The 20,050-nt window shown below is 41.8% G+C and overlaps 1 protein-coding gene across 5 annotated transcripts in view; it reads right to left on the bottom strand.

Annotated features, from left to right (window-relative positions):
* Window positions 1-969: 969 nt before the first annotated feature.
* nxf1a (nuclear RNA export factor 1a) overlaps window positions 970-20,050 on the bottom strand; it is a 35,771-nt gene continuing 16,690 nt past the window's right edge. For 2 of the 5 annotated variants that reach the window (XM_060927928.1, XM_060927930.1), the window contains exons 11-21: window positions 19,367-19,403; window positions 18,828-18,896; window positions 18,687-18,742; window positions 11,612-11,719; window positions 9,650-9,708; window positions 7,716-7,831; window positions 7,506-7,548; window positions 2,674-2,746; window positions 1,907-2,089; window positions 1,406-1,466; window positions 970-1,276 (exon numbers count right to left, since the gene is read on the bottom strand). In XM_060927928.1, the coding sequence (XP_060783911.1) occupies window positions 1,241-1,276; window positions 1,406-1,466; window positions 1,907-2,089; window positions 2,674-2,746; window positions 7,506-7,548; window positions 7,716-7,831; window positions 9,650-9,708; window positions 11,612-11,719; window positions 18,687-18,742; window positions 18,828-18,896; window positions 19,367-19,403 (841 nt within the window). In that variant the 3' untranslated portion in view covers window positions 970-1,240. Of the gene's footprint in view, window positions 1,277-1,405; window positions 1,467-1,906; window positions 2,090-2,673; window positions 2,747-5,994; window positions 6,130-7,505; window positions 7,549-7,715; window positions 7,832-9,649; window positions 9,709-11,611; window positions 11,720-18,686; window positions 18,743-18,827; window positions 18,897-19,366; window positions 19,404-20,050 lie in introns of those variants that run through there. The other 3 variants (XM_060927929.1, XM_060927931.1, XM_060927932.1) reach the window with 3 other exon arrangements.

Here is a 20,050-nt window from a genome sequence, read left to right as displayed (position 1 = left end):
GTGTATATATGGGTAGTTCGAGTTGGTTTCCTCTGGTTTCCTGCCACTGCTGCTGATAATGTCACAGCCAACCAATCAGCAGCTCTGTTTTACACTCTTACAGTACAGATGCACTTTGCAGTGCCCCATTCTCTCACTCATTCTTTTTTACTGTCTTTTCATAATTTCTTCATTTTTCATTCTTTCATCCATTTCCCACTTTCTGCTTTTCATGACAATTCCTCTCATTCCCTTTCCCTCAGACTATTTCTTTTCTGCCTTCTTTTTCTCAGTTTGTTTTTCACAGTTCTGTTCATTCCTAACAGATTCTCACATTCTCTAACTTATCCCCCTCTCCCTCCCTTTTATTCTTCTCTGTATTGTTTCTATTGCTGGTTTCTTTCTGCTCCCTGAAAACAAAACAAACCATGTTTCTCCTTTAGGAAATACTAATCCATTGAGATCGCAGGGTGGTGCACCAGATAATGGTGCGCTCTCTCAGCTCTAGGGTCCCCAGTTCAATCCAAAACTGAGCTTACGGTCCCTATGGTTTTTCCACTTGTTCTCCCCCATGTCTGCAAGTTTCCAGTGTGAGGGTTCTCTCGCTTTTAACTTAAGTATTCCTTGTAGGTCAGTTTTAGCATTAAAAATGCTATATAAATATATTAACTAACTTGTAAAGATATACAGAAGCCTAACAGCTATCACAAATATTGCTCTAATTATTAACTGTGTACGTACGTGTATACACACACAAAAAATACTTTGCCTGAAATAAAAAGTAAAGGAATATGAAAAATTATTAGTCATCATGATCATCACACTATGATTTACATTCATTACCAGACCTCAGTTCTGTTTGTTGTTTACATAAACCAAAGTTTAGAGAGCTCTGCTCCCCTGCAGGCCCGTGGTATCCTGCAGTATAAAACCAAAAAAACAGTTTGGCAGCAATTTTTTCCCCCCAAAACACTTTTTAAAAGGATGTACAATAACCAGATGTTTTTATTGCTGTTTTAAATGTTGTCTCCAACAAGGGCTGTCCTGAACACAAATAAAATAATTAAAACACAATGGTAACAGAATAACAGAAGTGCTGTTACTGTTTAATTCTCAGTCCAGCCTGAGCTATAATAACATTAAGAAACACTGAAAACACCAAATGATAATTAAATAATAATAATAATAATAAAAAACTCCTCTGCTTTTTAAATTTTATACAGCAATTTGTTAAACACAGAACTAGTCTGATCCATCTTCACTATGTGAAAGCCACCTCTGATATGGAGCCCTGAGCCTGTTACAAAACAGAAACACATGAGTATAATAACTAAATACAACACATTTACCATGCAAAGTATGCTATTATAATAAAATTCTAGTGAGAATGTAAATCTCTGTGGTATGGCTGAACCTTTAGTCTCACCTTGAGTTCTGTAAAGAGCTGAACAGCTCGGTTGAAGTCCCATTCATTCTGTTGTAGCCACCTGAGGCGAAAACAGAGGACATCAAAAACAGGCATTGAAGATGTGAAAACCTGATTCCATTCATTCCCCCCCCCCCCCCCCTTCATATAACATACTTGATTTGGTCATCCTAATGTTATAAGCATGCACAGATAATAAAACTTCATTGTTCAATACACACAAATTTTTTTTAAACCTCTGCCAAATTTGTTGGAGGGGGTTATGTTTTCACCTGTCTGTTTGTCTGTTCCCAGTGTAACTTTAAAAAAAAAAGTAGTGAATGGATTTGGATGAAATTGAGGGAAGGTGAGCCATGGACCAAGGAACAATTTATTAGATTTTTTTTTAATGCCAATCCGAATATGTGGCTTGGTGGAGGTATGCGCTCTACTGAGTGCCCTTCTAATTTTCCAAGTTACCATTTTACACAGTCAGTCATTTCCATCAGGATCTCCACTCACTTTTGGGACCACTCGTGATTCATCTGAGATTTCTGGGAGAAGGTGGAGATCATCTCCTGCTGGCTGGGAGAGTGAGTGGACACGGGGCTGCTGGACGGAGTCGGGGCGGGTGTGGCAAACGCACGGCGGATTTCTTCAGTGGTTGCATTCCTCACAAATAGTGCATCGTTGACTAAACACAGCCTACAAGAATGAAAACACAAAATATACATTAAGAACGCTTTTGGATACTTACAAAAAGAAAAAAGATAAAACTGATATAAGGAGTGGACAAGTCACTAGCCTGTGTATCTGGGATTACCAAGTTCAGAAGGCTGCTGATGTCAAGGTCAGCAGCATTTTTTCCCCCCTCACTTTCAACCAGAAAAACTCCCTACTGACTTTTACAAAACAATTTCGTCTTGTTTATTTACGTTATTCTATATTCATGTACGTACTTAGCTATGTAACTAGCTTGTCATACTCGCTCATTCGCAGCAACCACTAGGACGAATGTCTGGGTACAGAATCGGGAGCATGCGTATGAGAGGTGGGGATAGACCCTGGATGGGACGAGAGTCATCACCATACACTCTTACATTCATACACCTTTAGGGTTAATTTCTCTTAGCCAACTCAACTGCTACACAATGGACTGGGCAGCACAATGGAGCATAGCAGGCTAGCTTGAATTTATGATTTGTCCACCTGTTATTAAAATGAGTAATAAAACTAATCTTCAGAAGACACACACAATCAGTAAAAGGAGCAAAATGATTTTTCCTTACCCATTATTCATGGCTGGAACTGCAACGAAGACCCGGGAGAAGGCACGGATAAATTCTTTTGACTTGACATCAGCTAAGGGAGCAGTTTAAAAAAAAAAAAAAAAATTTTATATAAATAATTACATACATTGTATATACACACACTGTTACAGTGAAGTTTACATACAACCCCGATTACAAAAAAGTTGGGACAAAGTACAAATTGTAAATAAAAACGGAATACAATGATGTGGAAGTTTCAAAATTCCATATTTTATTCAGAATAGAACATAGATGACATATCAAATGTTTAAATTGAGAAAATGTATCATTTAAAGAGAAAAATTAGGTGATTTTGAATTCCATGACAACACCACATCTCAAAAAAGTTGGGACAAGGCCATGTTTACCACTGTGAGACATCCCCTTAAAGAGTCTGTAAACGTCTGGGGACTGAGGAGACAAGTTGCTCAAGTTTAGGGATACGAATGTTAACCCATTCTTGTCTAATGTAGGATTCTAGTTGCTCAACTGTCTTAGGTCTTTTTTGTCGTATCTTCTGTTTTATGATGCGCCAAATGTTTTCTATGGGTGAAAGATCTGGACTGCAGGCTGGCCAGTTCAGTACCCGGACCCTTCTTCTATGCAGCCATGATGCTGTAATTGATGCAGTATGTGGTTTGGCATTGTCATGTTGGAAAATGCAAGGTCTTCCCTGAAAGAGACGTCGTCTGGATGGGAGCATATGTTGCTCTAGAACCTGGATATACCTTTCAGCATTGATGGTGTCTTTCCAGATGTGTAAGCTGCCCATGCCACACGCACTAATGCAACCCCATACCATCAGAGATGCAGGCTTCTGAACTGAGCGCTGATAACTTGGGTCGTCCTTCTCCTCTTTAGTCCGAATGACACGGCGTCCCTGATTTCCATAAAGAACTTCAAATTTTGATTCGTCTGAACACAGAACAGTTTTCCACTTTGCCACAGTCCATTTTAAATGAGCCTTGGCCCAGAGAAGACGTCTGCGCTTCTGGATCATGTTTAGATATGGCTTCTTCTTTGAACTATAGAGTTTTAGCTGGCAACGGCGGATGGCACGGTGAATTGTGTTCACAGATAATGTTCTCTGGAAATATTCCTGAGCCCATTTTGTGATTTCCAATACAGAAGCATGCCTGTATGTGACGCAGTGCCGTCTAAGGACCCGAAGATCACGGGCACCCAGTATGGTTTTCCGGCCTTGACCCTTACGCACAGAGATTCTTCCAGATTCTCTGAATCTTTTGATGATATTATGCACTGTAGATGATGATATGTTCAAACTCTTTGCAATTTTACACTGTCGAACTCCTTTCTGATATTGCTCCACTATTTGTCGGCGCAGAATTAGGGGGATTGGTGATCCTCTTCCCATCTTTACTTCTGAGAGCCGCTGCCACTCCAAGATGCTCTTTTTATACCCAGTCATGTTAATGACCTATTGCCAATTGACCTAATGAGTTGCAATTTGGTCCTCCAGCTGTTCCTTTTTTGTACCTTTAACTTTTCCAGCCTCTTATTGCCCCTGTCCCAACTTTTTTGAGATGTGTTGCTGTCATGAAACTTCAAATGAGCCAATATTTGGCATGAAATTTCAAAATGTCTCACTTTCAACATTTGATATGTTGTCTATGTTCTATTGTGAATACAATATCAGTTTTTGAGATTTGTAAATTATTGCATTCCGTTTTTATTTTTATAGTCGAACCTCGGATCCAGGAGGAACAATGCGGTTTTCGTCCTGGTCGCGGAACACTGGACCAGCTCTATACCCTTCATAGGGTGCTCGAGGGTTCATGGGAGTTTGCCCAACCAGTCCACATGTGCTTTGTGGATCTGGAGAAGGCATTCGACCATGTCCTCCGTGGTATTCTGTGGGGGGTGCTTCGGGAGTATGGGGTTCGGGGCTCTTTGCTAAGGGCTGTCCGGTCCCTGTACGAACGGAGCAGGAGTCTGGTTCGCATTGCCGGCAGTAAGTCAGACCTGTTCCCAGTGCATGTTGGACTCCGGCAGGGCTGCCCTTTGTCACCGGTTCTGTTCATAATTTTTATGGACAGAATTTCTAGGCGCAGCCAGGGGCCGGAAGGAATCCTGTTTGGGAACCACAGGATTTCATCTCTGCTTTTTGCGGATGATGTTGTCCTGTTGGCTTCTTCAAACCAGGACCTTCAGCATGCACTGGGGCGGTTTGCAGTCGAGTGTGAAGCGGCTGGGATGAGAATCAGCACCTCCAAGTCCGAGGCCATGGTTCTCGACCGGAAAAGGGTGGCTTGCCCTCTCCAGGTTGGTGGAGAAGTCCTGCCTCAAGTGGAGGAGTTTAAGTATCTCGGGATCTTGTTCACGAGTGAGGGAAGGATGGCGCGTGAGATCGACAGGCAGATCGGTGCAGCCTCCGCAGTGATGCGGTCGCTTTACCGGTCCGTCGTGGTGAAGAAGGAGCTGAGCCAAAAGGCGAAGCTCTCAATTTACCGGTCGATCTACGTTCCGACTCTCACCTATGGTCATGAGCTTTGGGTAATGACAGAAAGAACAAGATCGCGGATACAAGCGGCTGAAATGAGTTTCCTTCACAGGGTGGCTGGGCGCTCCCTTAGGGATAGGGTGAGAAGCAGAGTCACTCGGGAGGAGCTCGGAGTAGAGCCGCTGCTCCTCCACATCGAGAGGAACCAGCTGAGGTGGCTCGGGCATCTTTTTCGGATGCCTCCTGGACGCCTCCCTGGGGAGGTGTTCCAGGCATGTGCCCCCGGGAGGAGGCCCCGGGGAAGACCCAGGACACGCTGGAGGGACTATGTCTCTCGGCTGGCCTGGGAACGCCTCGGTGTTCTTCCCGAGGAGCTGGCCGAGGTGTCTGGGGAAAGGGAAGTTTGGGCTTCCATGCTTAGACTGCTGCCTCCGCGACCCGGTCCCGGATAAGCGGAAGAAGACGAGACGAGACGTTTTTATTTACAATTTGTACTTTGTCCCAACTTTTTTGGAATCGGGGTTGTACACGGACATGAATGTTATGGTAACTGCTCTGGGTATGTACGTGTGTGCGCAAGCATGCATGTGTTCACTGCTTTGAATGCGGAGGACGAATTTCACTGTGCATGTAACCAATAAAGATGACGTCTTCTATATTGGACTTTCAATGATTTCTCTGAATTGTTCTTTTTCTGTGGCAGAATATTTGTACAATAACAGACATTTAACTAAACCCCTCCCCCCACACACCAAGAATTTGGTAAAACAACTTAATTTATTTTGACTTTTCAGAAATCGACACAAGGTCAAAATTATACATACGTCACCTAATATTGGTTAAATGACCCTTAGGAAGTTTCAACTTGACCAGATGCTTTTGGGAGCCATCAACAAGCTTCTGGCAGAATTCTGGTTAGATATTTGACCCTTCTTCTTGTCAGAGTTCTATTAAACACGTTTCATGGCATGGACCTGAAATTTAAGCACAGTCCACATATTTTTGATAGGGTTTAGGTCAGGACTTCTTTTAAGCTTAAATGTTAGCCTGCTTTAATCATTTCACAACCAGCTCTGATGTGTATTTGGAGTCATTGTACTGTTAGAACATCCAATCGAGTCAAAGTTTCTGATAGTCTGAGGTTATGCTGAAAAATTCTGAGGTAGCCCTACTTCATTATTCCATCCACTTTGTGCAATGCCCCAGTTCCACTGGCAGCAAAACAGCCACAGAGTGTGATGCTACCACCACCATGCTTAACATTTGGCCTAGTGTTCCTCTATACCTCTGGTCATTGTGGCAAAACAACTCAATCTTTGGCTCACTGGAACATAAAACTTTCCTCTAGAAGGCTTTTTCTTTATCCATGTGATCAGCTGCTAACATTAGTCTATCCTGAATGTGTCAATTTTGGAGGAGGGGCTTCTTTCTTGGACTGCAGCCTCTCAGTCTATGGAACTGTAAAGCGTGTTGGACTTTGGACAGTATTCCAGCAGCTTCCAGTTCATGGCAGGCCTGTGCCTTGGTAGTTCCTGGGGACCATCCGAACCAACTCCCTCTCAGCTGAGGGTGACAGTTTGGCTCTTCTTCCAGCAAAGTGGCCTGGCAAAGTGGCTATACCCCTCAATAACTTGTACTTAGATACAGTTGTTTGAACTTGATTATCTTGGAAACTACAGTTGTTTAGAAATGGCATTGCTGAGTTGTGTAAATCTATGATCCTCTTTCCCAGATCTGCACTGAGCTTCTCGGACATTCCTACTGTCCTGTGTGTTGATCAGCAGTGTTGCCAGATACTGCTGACATTTTCCAACCCAAAATATGTTTAAAACCTGCCAAAATGCACTTAAGACCTCCCAATTAGGCGGGAAACCGCCAATCTGGCAACACTGTTGATCAGTCCAATGAGTGCTGTCGAGCAAACCCCTTCTTCTGGTGGCACAGAGAAGCTACCAGCTCTAATCATGATCACTAACTGGATGTTCAGAGGCCTTGACCAGTTAAAAGACATTCTGGAACTCTCAGCACCACTGAATTAATAATCTAAGTGGGTATATGAATATTTTTGGCCCTGAAGGTATAATTTTGACCGTGTTTATTTTAAAAAAGCTAGAATAAATTGTGTACTAAATTCTTGTTTTTTTTTCTATTAAAGATGTATGCTGTACAATCATTCTGCTACAGAAAAGTAAAATCACTGAAAGCTTAATATTGCCATGACATTCATGTCTGTGTATGTAAATGTACATACACAACTGTATATAATGCATAAAATGTAGATAAATCATAGACAGCTATATACAGAACATAGTCTACTACATGTCATCTTTTGTAAACAAGCAGTACTTACTGTCCTTGAACACCCCGCTGACTGTAAACACCAGTAATGTTTGCTGTGGATACAGATTCAATGACTGATAAGAATCAAGTTGTGTGACAAGCCAAAAAAATATATACACACATCCATATATATTATATATAAAAAAGTGTGTGTGTGTGTGTGTGTGTGTGTATACACATACACACAGCTATTTTGAAATAAAATGGAGAGAGAACTCACTGTGCATGTGCTTACATCCACATTGAAAGCGGCTAAATCATGCTGGGTTTTGGGCAATTCATTCAGGAAGGCAACTACATTCAGTCGCGTGTGCTTCAATACACGGAACCGCGTCACTGTGGGGAAGATCAAAAGCAGAGAAGTTTCAGATTATCAGCAAAACTTAATCAGTTATTGTTCAGCAAAATCACTGCTATGCCTCCTGGCCAATCTCATGAAAGATCATGCGATATCCTCATCTGCACAATACAGAATCAAACATTTCTGACTGTTTTGCCATTTAATTGCATCCTGCACAGGATACTGCAGGAATAATGAACAAGTACATGTTCATATAATATACAAAACTTTATATATATATATATATATATATATATATATATATATATATATATATATATATATATATATATATATATAAAAAAAAGGGACCTAAAAAGTACTTAAGCACCAAATACAAAACCTGGCTAAATTTATCAATCAGGGTTTCCCCTAAAGCGTCATAGCACAGCAGCCCCGCTACACTTAGTGACATGCCGCTACTCTTTAAGCCGCCGCCGTGACGCTTACAATTTAGACCAAGCAGGGATCGCGTTAATGCAGAAATCGTGCATTTTTACGCACAAAAACACGTTCAAAATTTTAATGCGTCCCAGGACACAGGGCTCATACTTGAATTTTTTCCCGATTGCCTTGGCAAATCTGTTTGATTATGCTGTTTAACAGAACGAAAAACTCACAGCATCGTGGTCGCTTTTATGTGACATCATGGCGACTGCAGATATCTGAATGCGATATATTTTATTTGTCCTAATGCTTGGCTCAACTAGCAGCATGTTTGTTATGTACTGATAATGTAGACTCGGCTAAACACCATAAAATATGCTGGCTCTTGGCCCTGGCTTGTTATTACTGTTATAAAGTCCATATTTGAGCTTACCTTTGTCATAATAAGGTATTTTTCCTTCATCGGGAATTTCCCATAACATTCCGGCATGAAACCTACCTCGAAATATTGGTAGGCATCTCTACTTCTGTCTGCCTTTAGCATCTCTGGTGTATTTAGAAATCCAAATACTAAATAGTCCAGGATGTCGGTGTGTTCCAAATCCGACTACTCTTTTCAGTTGTTCTAGGGGAAACCCTGATCATATAAACATCAAAAATCACCACCATTACATCTGTGTATTAATGATGCTTTCAACAAAAGGATATAACTAGGAACTGCCAACTGATGAGCTGAGCTTTCATTACTATTGTAATGAAATTATAGTAGTATTTACTCAACAGAGACACATTAGGGGCGGCACGGTGGTGTAGTGGTTAGTGCTGTCGCCTCACAGCAAGAAGGTCCGGGTTCGAGCCCCGTGGCCGACAAGGGCCTTTCTGTGCGGAGTTTGCATGTTCTCCCCGTGTCCGTGTGGGTTTCCTCCGGGTGCTCCGGTTTCCCCCACAGTCCAAAGACATGCAGGTTAGGTTAACTGGTGACTCTAAATTGACCGTAGGTGTGAATGGTTGTCTGTGTCTATGTGTCAGCCCTGTGATGACCTGGCGACTTGTCCAGGGTGTACCCCGCCTGTCGCCCGTAGTCAGCTGGGATAGGCTCCAGCTTGCCTGCGACCCTGTAGAACAGGATAAAGCGGCTAGAGATAATGAGATGAGACACGACACATTAGGTGGTTAAAAGTTAAAATGCATGATCTTTAATGTTAGCTGGTTAGCTACTGCTTGTTGCTAACAAAACACACAATTTCACTGAGGCATCCATGTTTTTGGCCCAGTTTGTAGCGTGAATGTGCCATAATTCCGAGTTCCCGCTTCCGGGTTAAGTAGAACGCAGCATGAGAGCATTACTGGAATGATTATTAAGGCAATCATACATCCTACTTCACTTCTGTATGTTGGTTAAAAACAATTTTTTGATAAGTACATACCTGGGTCTTTGATTCTCTTAATGTTGCGATTGTGATTTTGATATTCTCCAAAGTTTGACCTGTGATGGCAGAAAAGCAGAGTTAGAGAGAGAAGGAAAAAAGATGCAACAACTTCCTGCATTTGATATTCAGAGGGACAAAGAGCAGTGAATGTACTTTAAGTAATTAAAAGGATATAAATCACCGATTAACTTTCAGGTCAATACATATGTTATTTACCAGCTGGGAGGTCCGTATCGTGAAATATTGTGACTGAGGTCTTGAAAGTACTGACTGAGGCCTTCTGGGCCAAGGTCATGGTATTTTCACCATACGGACCGACCGTAAGCTGGTAAATAATATATTTATTTTTTTCTTTACCAAAAAGTCTAACAGAAAACGAGAGTGCCCGAAAGGGAAAACCAAGCCGAGCCGCCATTTTGAATCCTCATTCATGGCTGTAATGCAAATTGCTTCCTCCTCGGTATACAAGTGCACTTCCATGGCAGGAGAAAATCTACATTTTGCTGCCTATGTAGTCCCCTATTTATACAAAACTGAGTCATTCAGGATTCAGCCATGTTTTTGCTCGGTGTTAGCAAGTTAGAGGTTTTTAGCTTTCTCCTGAAATGTTTTCTTTTATTTCTTCTTCCTCAGGGTAGTAAAACTCGCTTTCGCTGTGAACACTGTCGTTATCGCTATCCATGCTGTAAAATTAATGCTATTCTCCTGAGAAATGCTGGCAAAAATTTACAAGATTTTTGATAAATCTTATAAATAAATCTTATTAAAAAAAAAGATAAATGTTGACAAAAAAAAATTCTATGTTTGTTGTTGTTGTGAACGAGCGAGTCGCCAGAGGTCCGTAACCGGGGACCCGCTCGCCAGCCAATCAGAGTGCGGGATTTGATGAAAACCGCACCGCGAAAAAAATACTGTTATTTTTATATTTGGGTAGTTCTTCGGTAATGGAATTAGATTCACAGCCTGGGGCTGAGCTCAGGTATTGTGTTGGGGGGGGGGGGGGGGGGGAGATGTTTGGGGCCTCTCCCCTCCCAATCTTTCTCTCCGTTTACAAGCACCGGATTTAAACTTCCTTATCATGTTTGCTCATTTATTCATAACCACGGACATCTGAACGTTGCTTGCGGTTGACCACTTGCTTTGAACCAAAGATTCTAGAGCGCCCTGTAGGGTTACGTTCTGGAGGGAAATGACGCATTTTATAAACAAAATGTTAAACAGACAAAAACTATGCCTAACCCAGCCTACATAATATATTTTTATTGAACAATTTTGTTGTAAATAATTCCGAATGGACATGTGGTCAATAAACTGTATTTAAAAAAAAAATCCCGACCAGTGGGGGCCCCCCCTAACGGTGAGGCCCTGGATTGTTCGCGTCGCAGCCCCCCCCCAAATCTCCGCTACTGTTCACAGCAAAATGTGGTAACTTTAGTTGCAGTGCTCAAGATAATGGTATTAAATAAAAATTTCCCTCTGTATGGGGTATCTTTTGACCCTTAAAAAAAAAAAAAACACCACAGAAAAACTGTCCAAGTCTGAACGTCAAATCTTTTGTGAGGAAAGAAAAGTCAGTAACGGAATTATGTCTCAAAAAAAAAAAAAAAAAAAACACACCACTGAACTTTCATTTCTTAAAATTCAAACCAAGATTTCTCTGAAGCGACAGTGCTATAATTGGGGTGATGATTTTTAAATATGGTTTTCAGCACATTTTGCCTTGGATTCCATACTTTAGCAACATCACTGAGCTGACAAGTTAAGGCGATCTTAATAATGTCACAATTTTGGCCTCTGCTGAAGAATTGCCCATGTGTGTCTCTGTAATTTGGCATCATTTATTATTATTATTTTTTTTTAAACGATAGACACTTCATAGCCTGTTACTTTATGATGCTGTTCTATGAATACTGAAATAAGAAACAAATTACATTTTAAAAAAGAAAAAAAAAAGTGTACTTGGAGAGGTTCTGTATGCTGAAGGGAAGACTGAGGGAGAAGCAGGCCCCATCATGATACGCATCCAGCAGAGGCTGTCGATTTCCAGAGTCATACACGCTGTAGAATCTATCACAAACAGAGACAGGGATTCTCTTAGAATAGATATACTGAACACTTGGGTGGTAAAACAGGAACTGTTGTTCAATTTTAATTATTCATTCATCTTTGGCAACCACTTTATCCTGGTCTGAGTATCCTTCAGGGGAATCTATCCCGGGAAGACAGCAATACGCCTTGGATGGGACACCAGTCCATTGCATCATGCACACACACATTCACACTCCTTCATAACCAGGGGCAATTTAATGGGCATACACAAAGGAAGTGATTCACTCATCGCTTCCATGTTATTTAGAGACCGCCAAGTACTAGAAGTCGATGGGTAACTTTCTGCAATGATGGGCTTCAAAATCCTTATTTGAGAAACTTATGATGAAACAAATACAAGCAACATTAGTTGCATTGGCAGATCAAAATAAACACCAGTAGACAAGTGGGAATCCCAAACAACACAATAAATCTGCATCCCACGTGCACGTTTCTCCGGTACAGTGTCCCTTATTTCTGAAGAGGGACATGATTTGCTGCGCAGAACTGACGGCGCGCTCTGATTGGTCAGCGTGCAGCATGGCAACCAACCATAGTCTTTTGTTTTATACTACAGCCAAGTTCAGCTGCAGCAACAGAATAAAGGTTGGCCTCTGCAACCAACCTAGCGTCTGTACATTGGACCGCCTTGTTCGTCTAAGCTGCGCCAAGACAGCCATTGAGGATTTCACATTTGAGAAAGCCGCAGAACTTTTCATGCAACCTCATCTGAAATGTGTGTCTCATCTCATATCATCTCTAGCCGCTTTATCCTATTCTACAGGGTCGCAGGCAAGCTGGAGCCTATCCCAGCTGACTACGGGCGAAAGGCGGGGTACACCCTGGACAAACGCCAGGTCATCACAGGGCTGACACATAGACACAGACAATCATTCACACCTACGGTCAATTTAGAGTCACCAGTTAGCCTAACCTGCATGTCTTTGGACTGTGGGGGAAACCGGAGCACCCTGAGGAAACCCACGCGGACACGGGGAGAACATGCAAACTCCGCACAGAAAGGCCCTCACCGGCCACGGGGCTCGAACCCGGTGTAGGTACAGCTGTCCAGTCTAGAACTACAAATCCCATCAACTAACTTCCGCAATGACCTACGTCACGCCTGGGCGGGATTACCTACGTCACATCCTCCCCGAGTCCATAAGTGACTCAGCCACACTTCCGTTCGGTCTCTCTCATTGTGGGCTCCATGAGTACAGACACAAAGAGACATCCTGCTCATCAGAACATCCGAGACAAAGACGTCTGACTTGCAAGAAAAAGAAACAGCGCGCTTTCGCATACCACTGGCCATGGTAAAATTGCCTAAGTTGCGCCCTCGTATTGAGTTACAACCAGTTTTTTTATTTATTATAAGTAACGTTACGACTGCCGCACAAGCAGTTAATTAACAGTTAGAAGCGACTGGATTCCTTCTGACTTAGTAGCTGTGCACATTATTGAGCAGAGACTCTTCCTTATGAACAACGACGCGTCGGACAAAGAATTCTCTGCTTTTTACAGAAGCCTCCACGAGCTCTGTGAACTCCAGAAATTTCAGGACATCCCTGCATAATCTTGCATAGAAGCAAGATACTGGAAGCAAGACTGGCATTTTGGGCAAATTAGTCTTAGGAATTAGCTTTATGAAGTAGTGTGAAGTTAAACTCAGGAACGGTTTAATTGTGCACACTGTAGATACTCAGAGTGTTAAGTTGATCATTGTTCTATGTGTCCTCTCAGTTGTTTTTAATAGATAGGTGTTGCATGGTCTTTCTCTATTCTTTCTAACACCTTTAATTTCATTATTACACATATTTTGACCTCATCAGGATTTCAGTGGATTTAGCAAATGTTATAAGCTAGTGGAATTAGCTACCACGGCTAATTCCTTTGTCTCATTAGCAACCAGGGCTAATTCTTTTGTCTTGAAGGACCACGAGGCGATCATCACCTCCCCCAACACACACACACACCTTAGATAACATTCCAAGCCCTGATTCATTCCAAACTTTACAGCGCATTCTCCCGCGCTCACATTCAAACTCTCTTTGTCTCCTCCTTCCCATACTGCGCAGTCGCGCACGGGACACACCCTAAGAGCTCAGTGGCTCGCGTAGTAGTAAGGAGAAAATCTCTGCCTCGCACCCCTCCCTCTCTCTCCTCACACACACACACACACACACACACACACACACACAGTACTACCTCACCATTTATGCTTATATACAGATATCACTGATGACCATTTGAATGTATTCAACTGCTATTATTCATTTTTATCGTTATAATAAATCCAATTATTCTGTTAAACGGTGTGTCTGTTTGTTGCTTCTATATATTTTTGAAGTCATCCAATCTCAAAGAATTCCAAGGTGTATATGAGTGCCATTGGCTGTAGTGTTTATGTAATACAGTAAGTGATACATTATTGCTGCATTGGTAGTGATCATAATAATTTGGAATATACCATAATTTAGCTGTTTGGTAATTTATTATTAAGCACCAAAATTAATGGTATTATTAATGAGACTGATTTGAGACTGATTTAATGAGATTGATCACTTAAGACCAATTGCACCCACACCGGACCTTCTTGCTGTAAGGCGACAGCACTAACCACTACACCACCGTGCTGCCATTTTGCAAGTATTTTACAGGGAAATGGTTAGTAATTTACATAGACATATAAACATAGACGCCGCATTGAGCTGGTGGCCCCGTTGCTGGGATACGTCAGAGTGTCCGCCATACTTGATGTGGCAAATCTTCCAAGTAAACCAATGCAAGTAAATGGACTGAACTTCATAAAGCCCCTTTCTACAATAATATTTAACTCAATGCCTTTTATTCACCCATTAAGACACACACATATATATTTGGGAAACAAACAGGCATCAAAACAACACATATAACTTTTAATGTGATGGTTATAAATAGTGTGCGAAATACCCTGTACACTGCAAACTAGCGACAGATACGCGATAGATAGCTCAGGTAAGCTAATCAGTCAGCATACCGTAGCAAGCTACCAAAACCTGAGGCCACAATAACCAACCTACAAGACTGAATATGATAAATGATGGAAATAGTGGAAAAACTGGAAATAGTGAATGAAAATAAAAATTTACTGTTTTATTTATTGAGTCACCACACAGACCTACTCTCGTTGAATAAAGTGAGCTGAATGACCGCCAAACTGAGTTTGGTCAGGTTCTAACGTCATACCAAAATATATCACTGATTCCTTCACATTCAGAAAGGTTAAAAACATTCATCATACGTTCAAAAACGTTCATCATAGTGTGGCACTGTATTATCTAATTCTCACTGCTTATAACTATATACCTACCCAGTGGAGATGAGCTGGGAAACTGAAGGAACAGTATTGAAAAGTATTTTTCCAGTCTCACCTGTGAAAGGTAATCCCATGTGATCTCGTTTGGACGGTAAACCTGTTGGTACAGTTAATGAATGAGCACATGAATGAGACATCTTTATTCTCCGGCTACTGTCTAGACGCTATACCAGAGATGGTTGAAGAATCTCCACTTTGCCACATCCAATATGGCGGCGAGGATGACGTATCATTCTACGCAGAATGCGGTGTCTGTGTTTATATGTCTATGGTAATTTATTAGCTGAAAATGCACCAGAAGGCATGTAAATTTCAACAGTTTCTCTGCTGGAGGAGAGGGTTTTTTTTTGTCTAATGTTTACACACACTCAATATGTACATGTAAAAAAGTTAGCGTCTGTGATTGGAATAGCCATTACCAATTTACCACACCATGCTAATCAGAGGGCGGCACGGTGCGGTGGTGTAATGGTTAGCGCTGTCGCCTCACAGCAAGAAGGTCCGGGTTCGAGCCCCGTGGCCAGCGAGGGCCTTTCTGTGTGGAGTTTGCATGTTCTGCCCATGTGGGTTTACTCCGGGTGCTCCGGTTTCTCCCACAGTCCAAAGACATGCAGGTTACAGTGCCTTGCAAAAGTATTCATATCCCTTGAACTTTTTCACATTTTTCCACCTTACAACCATGGACTTAAAAGTTTTTTATTGAGATTTTATGTGATAGACCAACACAGAGTAGCACATAATTGTGAAGTGAAATGAAAATGATAAATGGTCTTCAAAATTTTAAAACAAATAAAAATCTGAAAAATGTGATGTGCATTAGTATTCACCTCCCTGCATCAATACTTTGTAGAGCCACCTTTTGCTGCAATTACAGCTGCAAGTCTTTTGTGGCATGTCTGTACCAGCTTTGCACATCTAGACACTGAAATTTTTGCCCATTCTTCTTTGCAAAATAGCTCAAGCTCAGCCAGATTGGATGGAGAGCATCTGTGAACAGCAATTTTCAAGTCTTGCCACAGATGCTCAATGGGATTTAGGTCTGGACTTTGACTGGGCCATTCTAACACATGAATATTCTTTGATCTAAACCATTCCATTGTAGCTCTGGCTGTATGTTTAGGGTCATTGTCTTGCTGGAAGGTGAATCTCCTTCCCAGTCTCAAGTCTTTTGCAGCCTCCAACAGGTTTTCTTCCAGGATTGCCCTGTATTTAGCTCCATCCATCTTCCCATCAACTCTGACCAGCTTCCCTGTCCCTGCTGAAGAAAAGCACCCCCATAGCATGATGCTGCCACCACCATGTTTCACAGTGGGGATGGTGTGTGCAGGGTGATGAGCAGTGTTAGTTTTCTACCACACATAGCGCTTTGCATTTAGGCCAAAAAGTTCAACTTTGGTCTCATCTGACCAAAGCACCTTCTTCCACATGTTTGCTGTGTCCCCTACATGGCTTCTTATGCCTGTCTTTCAACAATGGCTTTCTTCTTGCCACTCTTCCAAAAAGGCCAGATTTGTGGAGTGTATGACTTATAGTTGTCCTGTGCACAGATTCTCCCACCTGAGCTGTGGATTTCTGCAGCTCCTCCAGAGTGATCATGGGCCTCTTGGCTGCTTCTCTGACCAGTGCTCTCCTTGCTCGCTCTGTCAGTTTAGGTGGACGGCCATGTCTTGGTAGGTTTGCAGTTGTGCCATACTTTTTCCATTTTTGAATGATAGATTGAACAGTGCTTCTTGAGATGTTCAGAGCTTGGGATATTTTTTTATAACCTAACCCTGCTTTAAACTTCTCCAGAACTTTATCCCTGACCTGTCTGGTGAGTTCTTTGGTCTTCATGATGCTGTTTGTTCTTCAGTGTTCTCTAACAAACCACTGAGGCCTTCACAGAACAAGTGTATTTATGCTGAGAGTAAATTACACACAGTAGGACTCTTAACTAATTAGATGACTTCTGAAGGCAATTGATTGCACTGGATTGTATTTAGAGGTATCAGAGTACAGGAGGCTGAATACTAATGCACACCACATTTTTCAGATTTTTATTTGTTTAAAATTTTGAAGACCATTTATCATTTTCATTTCACTTCACAATTATGTGCTACTCTGTGTTGGTCTATCACATAAAATATCAATAAAAAAATTTTAAAGTTCGTGGTTGTAAGGTGGAAAAATGTGAAAAAGTTCAAGGGGTATGAATACTTTTGCAAGGCACTGTAGGTTAACTGGTGACTCTAAATTGACCGTAGGTGTGAATGTGAGTGTGAATGGTTGTCTGTGTCTATGTGTCAGCCCTGTGATGACCTGGCGACTTGTCCAGGGTGTACCCCGCCTTTCGCCCGTAGTCAGCTGGGATAGGCTCCAGCTTGCCTGCGACCCTGTAGAACAGGATAAAGCGGCTAGAGATAATGAGACGAGATGCTAATCAGGCCTGAGCATTGCAAAATTAGGCACAAAGGCTACACGTGCTATAAAATTGCATAAAGAATTTTCTTGAAACGATTTGAATTGACTCATTCCTTTTTCAGAAATTCACTACCTGAAACACCTTTATTTTAGGAGCTTCTCTCACCTGCTTTTTCATGCCAAGATTACACCAGAGAGCCCCAAATTTGCTTCAATATTTCAAATTTTCCCAGAGGAGCATGCCCCTGGACCCCCCTAGCAGTTCTTCACTCAGCCATCAGACACCCTTCTTTTAATTTCTAGATAATACCCTGCTTGTCACCTATTGTTTTGTCACAAGGGCCTTTCACGTATAAAGTGATCTGCTCGTTGCTGAACACTTTCAGGCTCTGGTTGCCTAGGTAACCCTCCCTCTGGTATATTCCCCACTCCTAGATGTTTCCGAGTGAAACAAGCAGTAGCTGTCTAGTTCCTCACAAACAAATAAATAAATTCATCCATCCATCACGCATTGTTAAGGCTCATTTTAGGCTGTCTGCCTAGTTAATTGTCAAGATAATTAGTGGGCACAACGGCTGACATCACTGATTCTCCTCATCAAAAATCAGATAAATCTCTATCCAGAAAAATGACTGGCTCAACGTTTCACCAAAGTAACATCAATTCCTATCAATAGCATTGTGTGGCACAGTGATTTCATTGTAACTCGTGTATCACTTTGTCATGGACATTGTCTCCTTACGGCAAACGTTTTGGGGAACTTGGTGTTAGTATCATCTGTCAATCAGTGGTATCCTTTCACTCCCATTGGTAGTCGTCTCAATTGCTTTGCCTCAAAAGTTGAGAGCAGTTTAACTCCGTACTTGCTAGCGATTATTTGACTGGTCATCGTTGTATGTAATTGACTTTTCACTTTACATGGTTGCTTGTTGCCACATCACCATGAACAGCATCCTATGCGTTAGCCCTTTTAGATTCGCCAAACCAACTACTGGCATGTTTTTGGGGGATGGGATGAAACCAGAGGAAATCCACACAAACAAGGAAAGAAAATGAGAAATGCCACACAGACAATAACCTCAGCTTTGGACGGAACCAGGATCCTGAAGCTGCTAGGTGGCAACACTACCCTCTGTGCCGCCAATAAGCAATCAACTATGCTTAAATTTGACAGGTGTGTAGACTTACTGGTGCAGAAAACGCAGAATAAATTCCTTGACTTCAGCTGAAACAAAGTAGCTGCCCTAAACCAGAAAGACATGTGCAGGACATTAAAACAGATAATTGCTCATATTGACGTAAATTCTTTTCCAAAAGCAGATGACGCACCTTACAAGGAGGAATTGTAGTGCGGGTTTCAACATCAAAACCTATCGGTGCAGGAAGACTATGGCCATCCTACATAAAACGAGAATGAAGCATCTCAGCATTTGGCTTAAGTCAGCCAGCCATCCAGGCAGCTAACTACTGCAGCAGTGAAACAGCAGCACACTCCAGACAAGGAGTTTGACAGCTATTTAATTAATTTGTGAATGTGCTCGTTCATTTAAAAGACTACTATTTATCATAAGGCATCAGTGCCAAGCCAATTTATTGGCACGCTGTCAAAGGTACGAGACATGCTTTTACTTTTAATCTTGAAACAGTACTTGAGCTAGACACACTAGCAACTGCTGTCTAATCAGGGTCAGGTTTGAACAGTTCACCCTCGACAAATTAATGATCGATATGGAGCACAGAACGGAACACGAGTTATGTGGTCTCCTCATAGCATCGCTGTTTAAAACATATTACAGCAAAGTAACTTGAAATAACAAGAAGAGAAAGTAAGCCTGAGGAATGGCAAAACCAAGAGAAAAATCTCTCACCAGTTTGATGAGCCTGGGGAATAGTCCACGAATAGTGCTGTCAAAACAAAGAGCAAAGACAAACACAGCACAAGGGTGTATTAGTTCAAGCTTTTACTCTAGCACCATCATTAAACACCCACACACACCAAAATACAAAAAAATAAAAAATAAATAAAAAAAAGGGGTTCACAAATCAAGATCAGGAGAAACCCTTAACTTCAACTGTGTACCTTATATTTGAAAGAAGAAATTAGATCAGGAATGCTGACTGAAATCATAGCTTGAAGAATAATTAAACGAAAAGAATCTTGCTAGTCTACACCTAGTTTCTGATTACATAATACATTTTCTGCTCTTCTCCTGTCAACGCGTCATGATGCAAAACACCCGTTTTGTGATACTGCAATTAAGTTAAACCCAGAGTTCACTTACCAGCTAGTGCCAGCCACCTACACCCAAATATACAGAGAAACACACTAAAACCCAGAGCCTCTAATGAAAGGCAAGCTGTATATGAAACAGTATATATATCATCTCTAGCCGCTTTATCCTGTTCTACAGGGTCGCAGGCAAGCTGGAGCCTATCCCAGCTGACTACGGGTGAAAGGCGGGGTACACCCTGGACAAGTCGCCAGGTCATCACAGGGCTGACACATAGACACAGACAACCATTCACACTCACATTCACACCTACGGTCAATT

Source organism: Neoarius graeffei, chromosome 8 (genome assembly GCF_027579695.1).
Source record: "Neoarius graeffei isolate fNeoGra1 chromosome 8, fNeoGra1.pri, whole genome shotgun sequence".
Taxonomy (NCBI): domain Eukaryota; kingdom Metazoa; phylum Chordata; class Actinopteri; order Siluriformes; family Ariidae; genus Neoarius; species Neoarius graeffei.
The sequence above is the reverse complement of the archived record's forward strand: the minus strand, read 5'-3'. Positions and strand labels throughout refer to the sequence as shown.